Genomic DNA, 19,158 nt, shown 5'->3' on the forward strand with positions numbered 1-19,158 from the left:
GCATCTTTGCAGATGACACCAAGCTTTGTAGTACAGTACAGTCTATGGAGGATGTGCAGATGTTACAGGATGACTTAGACACACTGAGTGTTTGGGCGTCCACTTGGCAAATGAGGTTCAATGTTGATAAATGTAAAGTTATGCCCCTGGGTACTAATAACCCACCTGCATCTTATGTCCTGGGGGGAGTTACACTGGGAGAGTCGCTGATAGAGAAGGATCTGGGTATACTTGTAGATAATAGACTACAGAACAGTACACAATGTCAGGCAGCTGCTTCTAAGGCCAGGAGGATATTGTCATGCATTAAAACAGGCATGGACTCACGGGACAGGGATATAATATTACCGCTTTATAAAGCTTTGGTGCGGCCCCATCTGGAGTATGCCGTCCAGTTTTGGAACCCGATTCATAAAAAGGATGTTCTAGAGCTGGAGAGGGTACAAAGACGGGCAACTAAACTAATAAGGGGAATGGAGCATCTTAGTTATGAGGAGAGATTAAAAGAATTACATTTGTTTAGTCTGGAGAAGAGACGTTTAAGGGGAGATATGATTAATTTAATTAAATATATAAATGGCCCCTACAAGAAATATGGGGAAAAGATGTTTCAGGTAAAACCCCCTCAAAGGACAAGAGGGCACTGCCTCCGCCTGGAGAAAAAAAGGTTCAATCATAAGTCTTCTTTACCATGAGGACTGTGAATCTGTGGAACAGTCTACCACAGGATCTGGTCACAGCAAAAACAGTAGAGGGCTTCAAAACAGGGAGAGACAAGTTCTTAGAGCAAAATAATATAGATGCATATGTATAGAACCTATCACCCCTCCCCCTTCCCTGTATCCATCCCCTCCTTGGTTGAACTTGATGGACATGTGTCTTTTTTCAACCGTATTAACTATGTAATTTGGCTGAAATAAGTACTTCGTACGGGACCGCATGGAAATCCACGGGCGTGAGTTTCAACATTTCCGTCCTCAAACAATGGTCTTGTTCATTTTTCACGGCGCCGTATACGATACAGCCGTAAGCTCATACGTAGTGTGCATTGTGCAGGCGTATATCGTATACTTTCAAGTGAAAGCATCAACCTCAAAACTACGTGCATATATTCGCGGTTGACACTACGGACGGATTCATACGCAGTGTGAACATAGCCCTAAACTGTAACAGAATTTTGGCGCATTGTTTAGCATGTGGTAGGCCACGACCCCTTTATTGAAGCCTCATTCACTTTAACTGAGGTCAAATTCCTTTAACTGCGGTGACCTCACTTTTGTTAGCGACAGAAACATTGTCTAAAGAGTAACTAAAACTCGTAATATATATATTATAAGTGGGACACGGTAAAGGGGTGACCTTTCTTTGCTCCCCAACATTTCCCTTCCACCTGGGTAGTATCGCTTCTAAGACAGATGAGTACTGTACTGCAATCACTGAATGTAGATGAAACCACAGCCATAGGCGTCGGCCAATAGGCAGACAATGTTGGACAACCAGCGTCTGCCATGTTGCACAGCCTATTGTTGCAAAGCCTGTTTATGTGAAGCCTGATCCTGTTTATACGTCAAGAGTGAACCGCAAAAAAATAAAAACTATAAACTGTCCTTTAACTTGATGGACAACACAGAAGACTTGGCTTGGGTGCTTGGTGTGTAGGGGGTAGGTGGTACCTAGGTGAAGTAAGGCAGTAGAGTAGGGATAGGGAACCTTTGGCCCTTCAGCTATTGCAAAACTACAGCTGAAGCTGTGGCTGTCCAGGTATGATGGAAATTGTAGTTTTTCAAAAGCTGAAGGGCCAAAGGTTCCCCATCCCTACTCTATGACTTACTTCACCTAAGTAACACCTACCACCTACACTACAAGAACCCAAGCCAAGTCTTCTGTGTTGTCCATCAAGTCACTGATTGGACAGTATGGAAACAGAACAGTGAACACAGTTAACTTTTCTAGACCTTCAGCTGTGCAACATAATAGGGGAGAGTGAGACACCAAGTGGTGAAAGCATGAAACTGCAGCCTTCATCCTAGAGTGTGACCCCTGACAGAGATACCTTACGACAGGTTGAATACAGATGTAGTGGCACACCTGTACTGGGACACTAAAATAAGGTTTTGTTTAGATAAGTATTAACAATTCCATAACACAAAGAATCAGCAAATTTTGAGGAGGGTTTCATGTGTGTATATTCCTCAATTTTGTAAATATACCATCCTTTAGACGTTTCAGTCCTAGGACCTATATGTATGCAGGTACTCCTTACTCCTACGCTTCTGCCCCTTCATTTTAGCAATTGGCGGGGTTCTCAGCATCCGGACCCCCACCAATACAATTTTCTGTCATGTGGCTATAACATGTCGGAAGTTTGTTGTAATGACAGGTACAGTTTAAAGGAGAATTCCAGGCAGGGGGCTTTTTGCTAAAGTGTCGGGGAGGGGAAGGTTGAAAGAAATAATGTACACTTACCTGCCCAGCTCCAGTGCTGAAGTCTGTATTGGGCACCCAGCCCCTTCATGGTTAGGGTGGGTTCACATTGAGGAATTCTCTCGGATAAACTCTGCGGAATTCCGGCGGCTGTACGCGCTCACAGACGCGCGCCTTTCCGGCGGCTCCATAGACACCATTCTATGGGCCGGCTGATTCCGCCAAAAGAATTGACATGTCAGTTCTTTCGGCGGAATGCGGAATCAGCCGGCCCATAGAATGGTGTCTATGGAGAGGGCGAAAAGGGGCGCGTCCGTGAGCGTGTACAGCCAGCGGAATTCCGCTAAGTTTATCCGCGAGAATTCCGTAGTGTGAACCCACCCTGAGAGGACCTGGGATATGATGTTCCAGGCCCACTCAGGCAGTCAGTGACTACAGTGGTGTCCCGTCCCAGTCACTACTTGGCTGAGTGGCCAATCACTCAGTTGGACATGTGACGTTGCAGCTGGAAGAGCTGCAGGACACTGGCGGCTGTCAGCTGGACCCAGGATTGGCGCTATGGGGCACGAGGACGGGTAAGTATACTTTATTTATTATTCCCCTGCCTCGCCTTCCTCCTTTTTTCGAATTTCGCGGGGCTTCTCCTTTAACTTAAACAGAATTTCTAAATTCTGTTGGGGGAGTGCCCCTTTTAAAATAGGGTGATTTATGGGGGTTTCTTGCCACAGACCTCCCAGATTTCCACTTTAGAAATGAACAGGTCCTTTGTAAATTCAAAATTTTTATGAAAATATATAAATTTGCTGCTAAGTTTCTAAGCCCTCTAACATCCTGACAAAAATACCTCAATCATCTGGATCTGTTATATCATCACAAAGTTATTGACACATTAGGACAGTTCGGATTTGAATATGGGGCTTTGTCCTGAAGGCCAAAATTGACCGGGTCCTTAAAGGGTTCTTCCTCTCTGAGCTTGTAATCCTTTATCCATAGTGTTTCAGGAACTTCAGGAACTTCCTGTTTTTTACTTTTCAACAAAATCAAAAATCTACTTAGCGAAGCTCTTTCTATGTCTCCAGGTTTCCTGCTTCTGTTTTTCTATTCCAGCCAACAAATAGTTTTTTTTTGAATAAAACTGTAAAACACTGAGCACAGTTATTGAATTCTATAGAGAAGACACTGATGAAATTAGAAAAAGAGTTCAGTATATTTTCTTTAAAAACAACCTGTTTTATAGGCCTGGTTTAAAGGGGAATTTCTGTGAAAATCTTTTTCTTTCAAATCAACTGGAGTCTGAAAGTAATCTAGATATGTAATTTACTTCTATTTAAAAATCTCCAGTCTTCCAGTACAAATCAGCTGCTGTATGTTCTTCAGGAAGTGGTGTATTATTTCCAGTCTGACACAGTGCTCTCTGCTGCCACCTCTGTCCATGTCAGGAACTGTCCAGAGCAGTAACAAATCCTCATAGAGAACCTTTTCTGCTCTGGACAGCTCCTGACACGGACAGAGGTGGCAGCAGAGAGCACAGTGTCAGACTGGAAAGAATACACCACTTCCTGCAGGCCATAAAGCAGCTGATAAGTACTGGAAGACTTACAATTTTTAAATAGAATTAAATTACAAATCTACATAATTTTGAGACACCAGTTGATTTGAAAGAAAATAAATTTTGCCGGAGTACCCCATTTATAAGAAAAATAAAAAAAAATCTGTGCTAAGACTATGTTCACTATGACCAATCCAGAAAACAGAACAACAAAAGTCACAGAACTCGGTTCCCATTTCTTACATAACACCAGTGTTTATTATACACAGGCCTGGAGCATTCACGTTACATTTTGTATTGTTTGACACATATATATAGAATTCCTGCTTTTATGCAAATTTGCAAAGGGTTATACATACTGTACATGTGGACATAGGCTCTTCTCCAGTCATTTGTCATAGAATGTACATGCTGCATTAATGTCATGAGCTTAGATCTATTATTACGGCCAGTCTTTGCCCTGACATGATACAATATTCACAGATACGCTCAATAGACAGGAAGCTGAATGAAACGTTCTGCTTCCTGGTTCTGTGTAATGGAGAGCAACAATAAAGACCCGTGGAAGTGAGTGGAAGTGAGTGAAGTGTTTCTAGGAATCCTAATTGAATATTGTCGACCCATGTGAAAACGGTCTCTACATGCAGTGGTCAGCCGTCAAACAAGTAAACACTCGTTTATTGATTGGATCTTTTATGTGGTCTATAGCATCATCCTTACTGGCAACACATTGCTTTGTCCAATTGGAGGTTGTGTTGGTAACATCAATTGCTACATAAACAATGTGGTGATCATTTGTGCCCGGCCACATAATTAATTGAGCCTTGCAAAGGTCCTGTAAACAAGCTCCGATCTCGCTGATTGGTGCTTGGTCTTGTGACGGTGTCTGTTTGTCTAAAATGATAGAGGGTTTTTTTTAACCTCCTCCCGCCGCTCCACAATTAATTAACAATGCTGCAGCCTATGCCTGATGCTGCAGCAACGTTAATTAATGATCCAGGATGACACAGGCGCAGGAGCTGCGCCTGTGTCATCCACAGCGGGTCCCGGCTATCAGTGATAGCCGGTGACCCGCCACAACTCTCTGCACCGGAGCCGCGCTCCGGTGCTGAGAGTTAACCCTATAGATACTGCGGTCAGCACGACCGCAGCATCTATAGGGCTCCTGACAGAGAATTCTCCCTCTACAGAGGGAGAATTCTCTGGCGGTGTCCGTCGAGGCTCTGCAAAGTGATCGCGGAACCCCGATGGTAGCCATGGAAATTGGAAGCCTCAGGCTTCCGGTTTCCTGGCTACAAAGGCTGGCGGGGGGACGGAGGGAGGGAAGGGAGGGTGCGTGGCCATGCGATCTGCAGACATTGGGACATCAGCTTATGGGATCATTATGATCCCATAAGTTGATATCCTAAAACGACCTGGGCATTGGGGCATCAATGACCCCAGGTCGTGAAAGGGTTAATTATACTTTGACATAAAATTACATGAAGGTGTGCATTGGACAGCCTGAAGCCACACTCCTGTGATATTTCACAATGTTTCCACAATAATCCCCTGGGTCCGGTCCTGATGTATTACATTATGACTAGTCAGATACAGTTAGGCTGGGTTCACACTATGTTTTTGCAATCTTTTTTTGTTTGTTTGTTTGTGGGGTTTTTTTTTGTTTTTTTTTTCCAAAAAACTGATGCATTTCTGTGTATCCTTTTTGATCCGTTTTTCCATTGACTTCCTTTACAAAAAATAAAAAAGGATCAAAACGGATCAGTTTTTCTTCTATGATCCCAAAAACGTAGTTGACCTCATTTTTGGGTCCATTAAAAGAAAACTGATCCGTTTTGATCCGCTTTTTTTTTTATAATGGAAGTTAATGGAAAAACAGATCAAAACAGATGCACACAAATGTATCCGTTTTTAAAAAAAAAAAAAAAAAACAGATTGCAAAAACATGGTGTGAACCCAGCCTTAAGGCCATATTACACGGCATGATATTGAGGGAAAGGCGACTGCCGACCTATCAGGTCAGTACTTGCTTGCCCCTTATTGCCCGCTCGCTGCCTGTGCTATTACACGTAGGCAGGAACAGCGAGAAGGGCTGCCTTAAATAGCCCAGGCCGCCCATTGAAGTCGGCAGCGGTCTACTGCCGCCGTTCCTATTACACAGAGTGACAAGCAGCAGACCGTCACTAACATGATTGTTTTGTTTCAACTTGTTGAAAGACCACGATCAGACGAGATTGTGCATGTCAGCTGATCATGGTCTTTCAACATGGCCGGAACTCCAGTGTGAAATTACTAGTCACAATGCAGTGTGGCACAGGAAGGACTGGATGATTATTGGCTGGATGGAGCCATCCGGTTAAAGGGGGGAGCCTCACTATGCTAATGCCCCATGTGAAATATAATGTATTGCAGCAGTGTCACTTTGTGGCACATAGACAATATACAGTAGCTCCGAGTTCTTAATCTTTGCAGTTTAGAAAACATAAGCAGCTTACTAGCAGGCAGCCATCCTATGATTAGTTTATGAAGAGGGGGCAATCAAGAATTGAGGTTGTCCAAAGTGAAGACACCCCCTCTTTAACAGCTCCACACACCCCTACATATGTAGTTGACCTTGTGATTACATGGCCGGTCATTCCATGCTTGAACTCCTCCCAATACTTCTGCACAGTGTTCATTATCTCGATCATTGTTGGGTTCTCCTTCGTTCCAGGCACTGAAGGAAAAGAAAAAAAATAAATTACAATAATTCAAAATGTATATAGAACTGCCCAGTTTCAGAAGGTAGGCCAAGGAGTGGATCTCCCTTGGGTAGACCTGACCCAACTATAGAGATAGCACACTGGCATTTTCCCTGGGGATTACAATTGATCAGCCCTTCCTAGGAGTACCTGTAACTTGGGTGGACCTCTTTAATGCCATTCTTTTCCCCCTTCGGCATGTCGTACCTGTGGTGTCCTTTTTTTGTATATAATGAAAATTAATAGTTTTCTCTTACCTGTACGTCACTGGCGATCCATCTGTCCACAACCACGTTTCAATGTCTTTAGGATCCCGTTTCAGCCCTATCCAGTATCTTCCTTGTTTTATGATCGTCAGTAAAGAAGTCTGGAAACCAATAAAGGCGCAGTTACTACTGTGTTGTCTCGTGAATAATAAAAGGTAAATAAAGGTACACAAATGATATCTCGAAAAGCCTTAATACAACCACCGGACAGTGCTACGTTCCTCTACATGTGTCCCTTGTATCTAAGCACCTTGCAGGAACCATAGCATTGTCCCATTTACTTAAACTCTCTTTAGCGGCTCTATTATTACAGCTCATCCCACAGATGTTTGATCGGATGGAGATCTGGAGAATTCAGAGACCACCACCCTTGATGTCATGTCCCTCAAACCGTCCCAGAACAATTATAATGCAGAAATAATTTATTGAATTTGCAATTACCCATTTCTACTTAACTCCTACGTTGAAGCAGATTATTTTTTGGCAATTCTGGTCTGGAAAAAATGTGGTGTACTTTTTAAGTAGCCTCTATCCAGGATAATGCAGCATGCTCATTGGTGTCCTGCATTACTTCTTCATTAAATCCTAAAGTGTTCTGGGACCCAGTGTTGGACAGGGGTATCTGGGGCCCACCAAAGAAAATGATCCTGGAGGCACACCAATGAAGAACCAATGAGAAACGACCTGGGGTCCCACCGGAGGATGTTCCGGTCCGAAGGATGTGGGCGGTTAGGAGGGCAAACAAATTTCATTATAGAGTATAGTCCATTTTGTTGAATGGGACTTACCATTTCAAACTCGTCCCTAATGGCAATGAGGATCCCATTACGTCCTGCACAGAGCTCTTTGCTGTTTTCCCATGTGTCAGTCAATGATGAAAAAAAATAACAATTGGATCTAATGCTTTTCCATCCAGGAGGACAGGTAGTGCAGGAGCCTCCTGTGATATCCACTATGGAAAAGAAAAGGCTGTGAGGCATACGAATTATGTGATCGGAAACACAGTAAAAGCAGGTAATGTATGGATATTATTTAATCTAGGAAAGGGGAGACCGTTATAATGGACGTTTCTGCCCAGATACAAATCTTGTCAAGCTTTTTGCTGGAAGTTTTTTCATTCAGTATTATTATTATTATCACCACTCACATGGGGCCACCTCTACATGATAACCAATCTTTTTGGTAGGGTATGTGATTGTTGCTCCCAGTGTAATGATATCCTCTCCCCTCAGTGACCTGGCCAGGCTTGATTCTAATGGGGGCATGTCACTGTGGGGAGGAGATATTCATACACTGGGCCCGCCTCCAGTGCACAGAGTGGGTCGGTGCGCAAGAAGAAAACGGCACTGAGCGCAGGAACTGGGTGCCGTTTTGGAAAATGGGACGTTCCACTGGGATCCCTGTGCCAACATCAACAGGGTAATGAAAGATAAAAATAATTATTTCTTCGCTTTAAAGACTATAGAAACAATTAAAGGGGTTGGCCACTTTAAAGTAAAATAGGTCAGTGTACAGTATTAACAACTGTACTCACTGTATATACTGACAGCAGCTCCCTGTGTACCTCATACAGCTAAAATCAGACTCCCCTTCTCCATGCTGTGCTGCCCTGCTCTGTGGTGTTTTGGTCCATAAGATTGCTTACATGGAGGAGCATGTGACCATGCTCCGCCCCCCAGTGTCCACCACTGAGCCTGTATATGTCTATGGAGGACACAGGGGACAGGGCATGGTCACATGCTCCTCCATGTCGGCCATTTTATGGACAGAAACAAAACAGAGCAGGGCACCCCAGCCTGGTGAAGAGGAGTCTGATTTTAGCTCTATGAGATACACAGGGAGCTGCTGTCAGTATATACAGTGAGCACACTTACTAATACTTTGTATTGACCTATTTTGCTAGAAAGTGGCCAACCCCTTTAAGGATTTTTTTTGTTTTGCAGTTTAGCAGTTTGTCTCTCGATACAAGCTGTTGGATGCCTTCCAGAGCTCAATCCATCACACAAGCTCCCTGACCACTCAGCCGCTCTCTCCGCTCTGTAGACATCTTTACAATCAAAGTGTATTCAGGAGAGCAAAAATTGGGTCTATGGACTAAGTGGTCAGTGAGCTTGTCTTACAGAATAATCGCTGAACAGCATCCAGCAGCTTTTATTGTATTGCAAGACATAAAAGCTGCGAAACACAAAAGGTCGAAATTTTTCTTTAATAAATCCAATTTAACCAATGAGAATTTGTTCCATTAGGTGGCCATGGTCATTAGTCACGCTTTTGTTGACTACGTAAGCATTTTCATAATGGGATAGAGATTAAGATGAAGCCATATGAGATGTTACGCTTGTTCGGATCAGCAGTGATGGATTTTATATGTGGACATTACCTTTATCTTTTAACTTTGACAGATCGCCCATGATATTCAAAACTGAAACGAGAAATCAGAAAATGATTGTGTATACAAGTTCTCATACCTTATAAATCTTATCTCATCGGGGAGTTCAAAGTGCTGATTGCCATTCCGGAAGCAGGCGTTAAACGGGTATTTCGGTATCAGAAGATTGCATTTGAATACAACTGTCACAGCTAGATACATAATTTACTGATATATTGTTATCACTAATAGTAATGTGTCATAATCCTGCCTGAAAAGGCATCAGTGCCACCCTCTGCGGTGAAGATCCGACCTCTGCGCCAAAGACTGCGCTTTTGGCATTAAGTCCGTGCCTGGTTTTGTTCTGTTCTTTGCTTATGTCTTTTGCGATCCGGTCCATGTTTTCTCAGTTCTCCCTGCACTTTCCTTGCTGTCGTCTGTTCACTAATTGTCTCTGCTGTGTTCTGATTGACAGCAGTGGCGTAGCTACCATAGAGGCAAGGTAGGCAGCTGCTATGGAGCCAGTGGGGGAGGGGGGCCCAGGGATGCACAGGGAAAATAAGAGCTTGCTTGTGTCTTTCTGCTTAACCCCCTTATGTACTGCAGTGTATAGGTGACCCAGTGTTCACTTAGGGTCCATTTACACAGAAAGATTATCTGACAGATTATCTGCCAAAGATTTGAAGCCAAAGCCAGAAATGGATTTAAAAAGAGGAGAAATCTCAGGCTTTCCTTTATGACCTGATCTTGTTTATAGTCTGTTTCTGGCTTTGGCTTCAAATCAGCAGATAATCTGTCAGATAATCTTTCTGTGTAAATGGACCCTTACATGCTGCAAAACAAAAAAAAGGTTTAATAGGTAGAGGACAAGGAGATCTCTGCTTCACTGCTCTGATAACTTCATTCATCTCTACTGATAACCAGGGGTTATCAGTGCAGGAGCAGTGAAACAGAGATCTCCTTGTCTTCCTTTTTAACTTTTTTTTGTGTTGCAGCACGTAAGAGAACATTGGGTCACTCACACACTGCAGTACATGAGAGGTTAAGCAGAAGGTATTGTTTAAATACAGTGGACTGACAGAACAAGCAGCCATTGGCTCTCTGCTCTGCCAGTAACTTTTGTAGCTGCAGGCAGATTCTGCCTCTGGTCGCAAGAGATTTCATTTTTTGGCCACGTAACCGAATATATATATATATACAGCTTTGTGTTGTGCAAAGGGGAGGGGGGGCCCTTACAGTTTTTTGCTCAGGGGCCCCATGAATCCTAGCTACACCCCTGATTGACAGGTCTCCTGACCTCTGGCTTTCTGTGATTCTCTTGTTTGTTTCTCCTGCTCTACCTATTAGCTTGGAGTCCGGGACTTCTGTTCCCTCATAAGCTTCTCTCTTCCTTCAGTCTGGGCTCTTGATAGTCTTGTGCAGCTTGTCTGTCAGCTAGATCCAGCCTTTTGTCATTTTGTTTGTATTCCTGGTTTCCTTATATTTGCCTGTTTCTTGTTACTGTCTCTGGTTTCTGTTTCACCGTTTACCTTGGTTACTGTCTGTTATTGCGCCTAGTGCTTTGTCCTTGTTTCTCCTTACCGTGTGTATTAGTGATTTTGTGACCTCGACCTTGCTTGTGGATTCTGACTTTGTACTTCTGCTGCCCGTTTGTTGCCAACCTTGCCCGCTGACTATTCTTTATTTGTGTTTGTCTTGTTTTGTGTTTGCACTTACTGCAGCATAGGGAACGCCTCCCAGTTGTCCGCAGTTATTTACAGCTGTTGTGGCAAGTAGGTAAGGTAGGTAGATGTTCTGCAACAGCTTTGGATGGGGAACTGGCTGCACACATGTGCATTGCTTTTTATCATACAAGGGAGCAGCCACCTCTCAATGTAGCCAGTCACTGGACACCCACCTTATTGATTCCACTATGAGCTGATGGGAAGTGTATGAAGTAAACCCAACCACCCTGAGAATAAAGGCACTCATATAGCACTACGCCCTCTTGTAGGAATCCTGTTTCTGTACTTACCTGATTTCCATAGCTCTGAGACATCATTTTTCACAACTGGTTCCGAAACTGGAGAAAGCAAGGAAGAAAGACCAGTTAGATAATGTGAAATAGGAATGTTTGCATGATCAGCATGGGGTGTATATGGTCTGGTGCAATGAGAAATTGGAACAATTGTCCACAGAAACTTAAAATCCTGCTTCTTCTATTCCCAGAATGGCCTCTATAAGATATGAGCTTCAATCTGGTTTAGTGGTGCTGTTCTGTTCAGCCTTCGTTTGTCTAAGGCCTAAAGTGGATCTGTTTCAAGAAGAAATCGGCCATGTTTCTGTAATCCCTTTAAAGTGTAGCTGTTGTTTAAAAAAACTTTTGACATGCCATAGAGACAGGTCAAAGTTTTGATCCGGGTCTGAGTGCTGTTGTCCGCTGTCCTCCGCTCCAGTTCCTCAGCCCCTGGCCGCTTCCTGGTCTAGAGAGGGAACTTGGGATGTGACGTTCCAGGCCCACTCAGCCAGTCGGTGGTTGTAGCAGTGTCCTGCCTCTGCCGCTGACTGGCTGGGTGAGCCTGACAAATCACATCTCAGGTGCCCAAGTGCATGTTGGTTTTTTTTTCACCTACCCATCCCTGGCAGTTTTGGGGATGCTCAGTGTCCCTCCAGTGCCCTGTGTCCCTCAGTATCCCCCTGCCATCATCCTCTCCAGCAGCCACAGCCCGCACAGCTCTGGGAGTCGGGGCGTGACATAATCATCTTATCCAGGAAGTGACATCACCATGTTATCCAGGAAGTGACATCACCATGTTATCCAGGAAGTGACATCACCATGTTATCCAGGAAGTGACATCACCATGTTATCCAGGAGGTGACATCACCATGTTATCCAGGAGGTGACATCACCATGTTATCCAGGAGGTGACATCACCATGTTATCCAGGAAGTGACATCACCACGTTATCCAGGAAGTGACATCACCATGTTATCCAGGAAGTGAAATCACCATTTTATCCAGGAAGTGAAGACTTGATGCAGTAGTAAGTGCAGGGAAAAAAGCACTTTATGAGCATTTCCCATAATAGGTGTATATTGGGGATTTGTATAACTTGGGGGGGGGCAATACAATACTTTAATAAAAAAAATTTTGACGGACTTCTCCTGTGTCACTGTCGTTTCCCAAAACGTTCCAAAAAACGTTTCCAAAAAAGTTTTGAATGGTCTGGGACTGAGTGTTCAGACCCTGACCGATCGGGAGATAGAGCCGAGAGAAGGCCGCCCGGTCCTCTCCCGCCTCTGTGTCACATGATCAGTCGGACTTATAATGGAGCTCTATGGAGCCTGACTGATAAGTCTGACTGATCACATGACACAGAGATAGGAGAGGACCGCGCTTAGTGTAGTCTTCTCCCGGCTCTATGTCAAAGATTTGTGAAACAACAGTGAAACTTTAAAGGGTTATTCCAACCTCAGCTTGTAAGAGTTGTGGTCCTCTCTGTTTACACAGTTCTTGTTTGTATTGAATGTTTTTTTGCTTTTTATGAACATCCTGCATAACATAGACTATAAAGCTATCATGAAATAGTATTATATTACATAATGTTCCTCTATAAATGACTTAAATGTTGTACTAAGTTTTATTAGCTGTAGGGTATTTACCATTATATTTCAGAACCGAGAGCTCATCGTTCATAGTGGAATCTGGAAAAGGAAGGAAAAGAGTGAGTTCCTGTTGACTGATGTGCAGGACACATGAAATAGCAAATACAGAGCTACAAAAATGACGGAGCAAATGTCAGCCGATAGGATGCAGGTGTCCCCGTGACTTTATGGGGGGAGGGCAATCAACATGGTGACCTATGTTATTGACAGGAGTACGGAAGCAGCCAGTAGTAGAGTAGTAATATATGAGAGCCGCCTGGTTAGAGATGGCTATATTCTTGTCTGATACTGGTTAAGGTTTATTGGTGCTGTATGTAATTATTTGTATTGATATGGTGTATTATATAGTTCCCAAATAATACTGTGCTCAAGTAAAATCGCCATGATGCACCCACATGATACTACCAGGCTGTTGCCATTTTCCACTAGCTTTCCATAACTTATGGCACAGGGTGCAAGCTGTGGTTGTCAAAGGCAATGGGGCAGGTGGCTAAACCTTCGGTAGGGGGTAGATGTGAGATGCCCTCTGTGCATGAACGTAAAGACCCTAGACATCAAGGCATTGGAGACCATATAAACTAAAATTCTTCAGCCCCAAAATGGTTTGTATGCCCCCATTATACATCTATATTTTCATTTATGATACTTACAATGTCCAAACAGGATTCCAGTGAGGATCCCCAGGATGATGAATATGATGCACAATGTAACCACTAGAGCTAGGGTGATCCAGCCTTGGCTTTTCTTTGCACGCCCAACTGGTTTAAATACAGGGGAGAGACACAATGTATTCACTATATAGAACTGAATGTAAGTTCACACCTGTTAACTCATAAAGGTGCTTTCTCTTACCTGTGTAGCTAAAAAATGTCTCATTAAAGTTAGATGAAGATGCGTCCATATCTAGGTGGAATGAAAAAAGCATTCACTTAACAGATTCACTTCATTGTAAACATGTAGATAAAGGTGACAGGACCTCGAGGTCAGAAGGGGGCAGGAGGTGACTGGGTTATCCAGACGTGATGATTATGATATGAGAACTGTGGAAAGGATAGGAAGGTGTTCTACAACAGCTTGCCAGAAGTGCTGGGGGAGGGGAGTAGGCAGGGTGGGAGGACTGTGAAGGAAAGTAATGAAACTGAGTACTGAGCATCTAATGAAACAAAAACTTATAGTCCTACAGGATTTCTATTTCTATAAGGTTGGGTGCTAAAACACTTACTCTAAACTAGGGGAAGAACTGACACACACTGAGCAATTTAGATAGGCCGCTAATTTAAAGTGTCACGGTCGTTTAAATTTTTTCTGCAGAAATCAATAGTACAGGCAATTTTAAGAAACTGTGTAATTGGGTTTATTAGCCGAAAAATGAATTTTAATCATGAAAAAGCAGTTTTAAGCTCTCCCTCTTGTTTTCTCCCCTCTCCATAGATTAGACAGGGCACAACAGATGTAAAAGAGTCAAGATTTCCTGATAATGAGCAGTGAATGAGAGAGGAGGGGGGGGGACCTGGGTAAAGTCTTTTTGGATGCAGATAATGGCATATTTGCCTAATAAACCCAATTACAAAGTTTCTTAAAATCGCCTGTACTATTGATTTCTGCAAAAAAACAAAACAAAAAAAAAACACGACAGTGACTCTTTAAGACTAGGACTAAGACAGCAGATCTCAACAGAATTAGGTTTGTGCGCCCATTTGTCATGAGAATCTATTGTGCAGTCCCGTAACTGTAATCTAATGGACAGTAAGTGAATTTGTTATTTCCTATTTAGGATGATACCATGCCCCTTGCCCTTTGGGACCTTTCTGCAGAAAATAGCATGCTTAGCAAAACCAGAATACAATATGTAACCCCCAGCCATGCATTTCCTACCTTCCTTATCTCGGCTATTCAGTCTCTTTATCCTCCGACCTTATGCACATCAGCATGAGGTCGGAAAGTAATGTGACTGAATAGCCGCGATAAGGAGAGTAGGAGATACATGGCTGGGGGTTACATCAGTAAATTATTTCTGTTGACTTCTAGACCTTATAAATTAAAGGAGTTATACTGATTCATTGCCCGGGACTTGGTGACAACTAGTGCAATGTCTATGGTGTTGGCCATATTGGTAGTCACCTATGAAGTTTAATACATCAGGTATATAAAATGACACCCTCAATACAATTACAAGAAGACCCCAGTAGCCAATATATATTGCCCCCGGAGATACCCCCTTCAGGAGTTTATCTTTTTATTTGTTTCTATCACCATAGCTGTATGACACTGTAAGGCGTACATGCCCCTTAAACCTTTCAAAAAAGGAAGTGAATTTTCTTGGAAATCCTAAAATTATATAAGAATGAAACAACTAAAACATTAATACAGGAAAAACACAACCAACACATTTAGAAGGCAAAGAATTCTTTATCAAGAACTGGGTAAAGAACTCATGTTTGAAACGTGTTTTCCTGGTAATAAAGGGGTACTCCAGAGGGAAAAAAACTAGATTTCAAATTAACTGGTGTCATAAAGTTACACAGATTTGTAAATAATTTCTATAAAAAAAAATCTCAAGCCTTCCATTATTTATCAGCTGCTGTAAGCCGTGCAGGAAGAGGTGTATTCTTTCCAGTCTGACACAGTGCTCTCTGCTGCCACCTCTGTCCATGTCAGGAACTGTCTAGAGCAGTAGCAAATGCCCATAGAAAACCTCTCCTGCTATGGACAGTTCCTGGCATGGACAGAGGTGGCAGACTGGAAAAAAACACCACTTAGAGATAATTTTCAAATCTGTATAACTTTTTTTTTCCATTAAAAAAAAATTGCTGAAGTACCCCTTTAATCTTTTACCATGGTTCTGAAGAACTGATAACAAACTAATAAATAATAAATGAACGTCATGTTACTTTTTTCTTAGTACTATATAGACGCCCTTGCTTTTTGCCAATGGAGTAAAAAAAAATAATAATAATTAAAAAAAAAATTCACAGATCCCAAAAAAAATCTAGAATTGAAGAAATGTCTTAGCTATCTGGCATTAGAGAAACCCAGCTGCTTCCTTCCAAAAACAGCACCTCCACTGTCCTCAGGTTGTGTGGTATTACAGTTCAACTCTATTCCACTGCAATATCACACACAACCTGAGGACAAGGGTGGTGCTGTTTTTGGAAAATAAACAACTATGTTTTCTTATCCTGGATAAACCCTATTAATGGTTTAGAATACCATCCTAGTACCAAGTCAGCACTGGGTTCTCCTGTCTCCCTACAGACACTCATATCTCCATTTATGCCCCCACAATCCCAATCATTTATATTCTGGATATTTTTGCTGTTACCTGTATTGGATTCATCCAGTGATCGCTCATAAAAATTCTTCATTGTGTCCAGTGTAAGTGTCTCCCCTGACTCTCACTGTCTTCTGTATGAAGGATTACGCTCACCTCCGCACTACAAATACATCACATGCCCCAATTCATGGCCATTCGCTCCTCGTACTTCCTGTGAGCCAGGAAAATGACAGAAGAGCAGATAAAGTGTAGAAAGAATAGAAAAAGCTGATGGAAAATGCTGATTCAGCTCAAATCTGGGGACAAACAGAGCTGATCCTCCTGTGCTATGGCCTATATATAACATACTAGGAGGGCGGTAGGGGAGGCTTCATTTTCACCATTCCTATATCATTTTAGTTTTTTTTTGTTTAGTTTTTTTTAAGATCAAACTTATTTTATTTAACATTACAATAATATTTAAAGCAAATGAACCAGCGTTATATTGCTTTTCGTTTAACATCGTTTAACAAAGGCTGCATGGACATCATTACCGATGCCCTTGCAGCCCTTGCTAAACTGGCATACATTACCTATCCATGGTCCAGGGCTCCTCTTGTGGTCGGCTTCTCCCCAGGTCTTGCGCGCTGCAGCTGGGCCCGGCTAGGTTCAGACGCTGTAACTGTGCAGCTGTATTTGCGGCTGTAATTGTGCGGCGGTATTTTTGGTGGTTCGTGTGTATGCTTGGAAGTATAGGATATGCGGCTGCACAGTGCACACTATGTATGAATCTACGGCCCGATCGTAAACGGACCCGTAAAAAATGAACAAGACCATTGTTTGCGGCTGGACATGCGGCCGAGGATTGACAGGCGGTCCGTACGGAGTACTTCAAAAATAGCCGGCAATGATGCCGAATGCCGATGCCTCTAATAGTTAATATATTAAATTACTAAAACACATTTTCTTTGTAATAAAGACACTTTCGTTGTTCAATAATTTATTTCTAACGAATCCATCATTTTGCAATTAAATATACTGTTAAAATAAATAGATATATAAATAAATGTATATTTATCTATATATTTATTTTTTGACAGTATATTTAATTGCACAATGATGGATTCGTTAGAATTAAATTATTGAACACCGAAACTGAATTTATTTCCACGAAAATGTGTTTTATTTTTTAAATAAATAAATAATTAAAAAAAAAACGGCATAGGGTCCCCCCTATTTTTATAACCAGCCGGGTTAAAAACCAAACGACAGCAGCCTGGTAACACCAGGGTGGGAAGAGCCATTGGTTTAGGCCCTCCCCAGCCTAAATCTTACCAGCCTGCTGCCGCCCGGTCCAGGAGTGCCAATTTTGACGCTCCGGGACCACTGGCACCCGGCTCTTCCCAGTACCCCTGGTGGCATTGGGTACTGGGGTAATAATAGGGGGTTAGTGTTAGCCATTTTAGACCGGCTAACACTAGGCCCCAACTTAGTAATGGATTCCGTCTATTAGACGGCTTCCACTACTAAATCTATAAAGTAAAGAAATAAAGAGAAGACACAAGTTTAAAACATTTTTTATTTAAATAAAAACACCCCCACACCCCTCATTGACCATTTTATTAAAAAAATTAAAACAACAACCGCTGGTCATCGACGTAGTCCACCGAATCCGACGTAATCCACAGGATACCGATATCTGAAAAACAAAAAGGGAGAAACACACAAAAAACACACAAACAGGAGCACAACACCCATCATTGTGAGCGGTGTTGTGCTCCTTACAGTATGCAGCATCTTTACAGATCGCTGCTTACAGTCTGGCCCCCAAGGGGTTAAGGGAGGATGTATTGCATCCCCCTTAACCCCTTGGGGGCCAGACTGATGCCAGACTGCACCCATCCCAGCAAGGAAGGGGTTAAGTGACCCCCCTTCCTTGCTGGGAGGAGTGCAGTGCAGGGGAGGGGGTGGGGAGAGCTCTATACTCACCCCGATGTGTCCTCTTCGCTGGTCCGCAGCACAATGAAGTGACTGTACTGCGGACCGGCTCATTATATGTGCGCTCAGCCGAACAGCCAATCAGCTGAGCGCACATATAATTCTAAATGTTTCTTCTAATAATGCTATTGTCATAACATACGTAGAAGAAACATTTGATGTTTTAATTAAAGTAAAGTGATGATTAGTACAGAAAGCTCTATTGCCGGGAATATGAATTAACGGCTTATGGAGCTTCCTGTACTAATTAATATTTAATTAATAAAACACATTTTCGTTGAAATAAATACAGTTTCTTTGTTCAATAATTTAATTCTAACGAATCCATCATTGTGCAATTAAATATACTGTCAAAAAATAAATATATATATAAATATACATTTATTTATATATATATTTATTTTAACAGTATATTTAATAGCAAAATGATGAAATCGTTTACATTTAATTATTGAACAATGAAAGGGACTTTATTACAAAGAAAATATGTTTTATTAATTCAATATATTAACCATGAGAGGCATCGGCTATAGTGCAGAGGATCGCAAACCCCGGTAATAGCGAATTATGTAAACTGTGTTCCCTGCTTTCCCAGATGCATCCAGAGGTGTTTGCATCACTTTCTTAAGATTTTATTTGTTATTTTTAGTTGAACCAGATTTCCAAGTAAATGACCGTATGTTTTCAGCCGCATGTCTATTTTTTCCCACGGCCGCAGTTTCACCCGCACATTTACAGCCGCATAAAAAATACAGCCGCACAGTTACAGCGTCTGAACCTAGCCTTAGCGCGTCCTGTCTTAACTGACAGGCCGATCAGCCAATCACTGGTTGCGGCAGTCCTGGCCTGTGATTGGCTGAGTGGCCTGTCAGCTAAGATAGGACGCTCTGAAGCTGCAGTGCGTGGGACCCGGG

General features: G+C 42.5%; 1 protein-coding gene across 1 annotated transcript; it reads right to left on the bottom strand.

The window, feature by feature from the left end:
* Positions 1-5,892: 5,892 nt before the first annotated feature.
* LOC138767840 (C-type lectin-like) lies at positions 5,893-16,506 on the bottom strand. The gene is made up of 9 exons (XM_069945670.1): positions 16,316-16,506; positions 13,846-13,896; positions 13,644-13,751; positions 12,991-13,032; positions 11,363-11,410; positions 9,361-9,402; positions 7,769-7,932; positions 6,972-7,081; positions 5,893-6,689 (listed from the first exon to the last, which is right to left on the bottom strand). Exons 1-9 carry the CDS (start codon positions 16,356-16,358, stop codon positions 6,551-6,553), a joined length of 747 nt encoding a protein of 248 aa, XP_069801771.1. The 5' UTR covers positions 16,359-16,506; the 3' UTR covers positions 5,893-6,550.
* Positions 16,507-19,158: the final 2,652 nt, after the last annotated feature.

The sequence above is a fragment of the Dendropsophus ebraccatus genome, chromosome 1, assembly GCF_027789765.1.
Source record: "Dendropsophus ebraccatus isolate aDenEbr1 chromosome 1, aDenEbr1.pat, whole genome shotgun sequence".
NCBI lineage: Eukaryota > Metazoa > Chordata > Amphibia > Anura > Hylidae > Dendropsophus > Dendropsophus ebraccatus.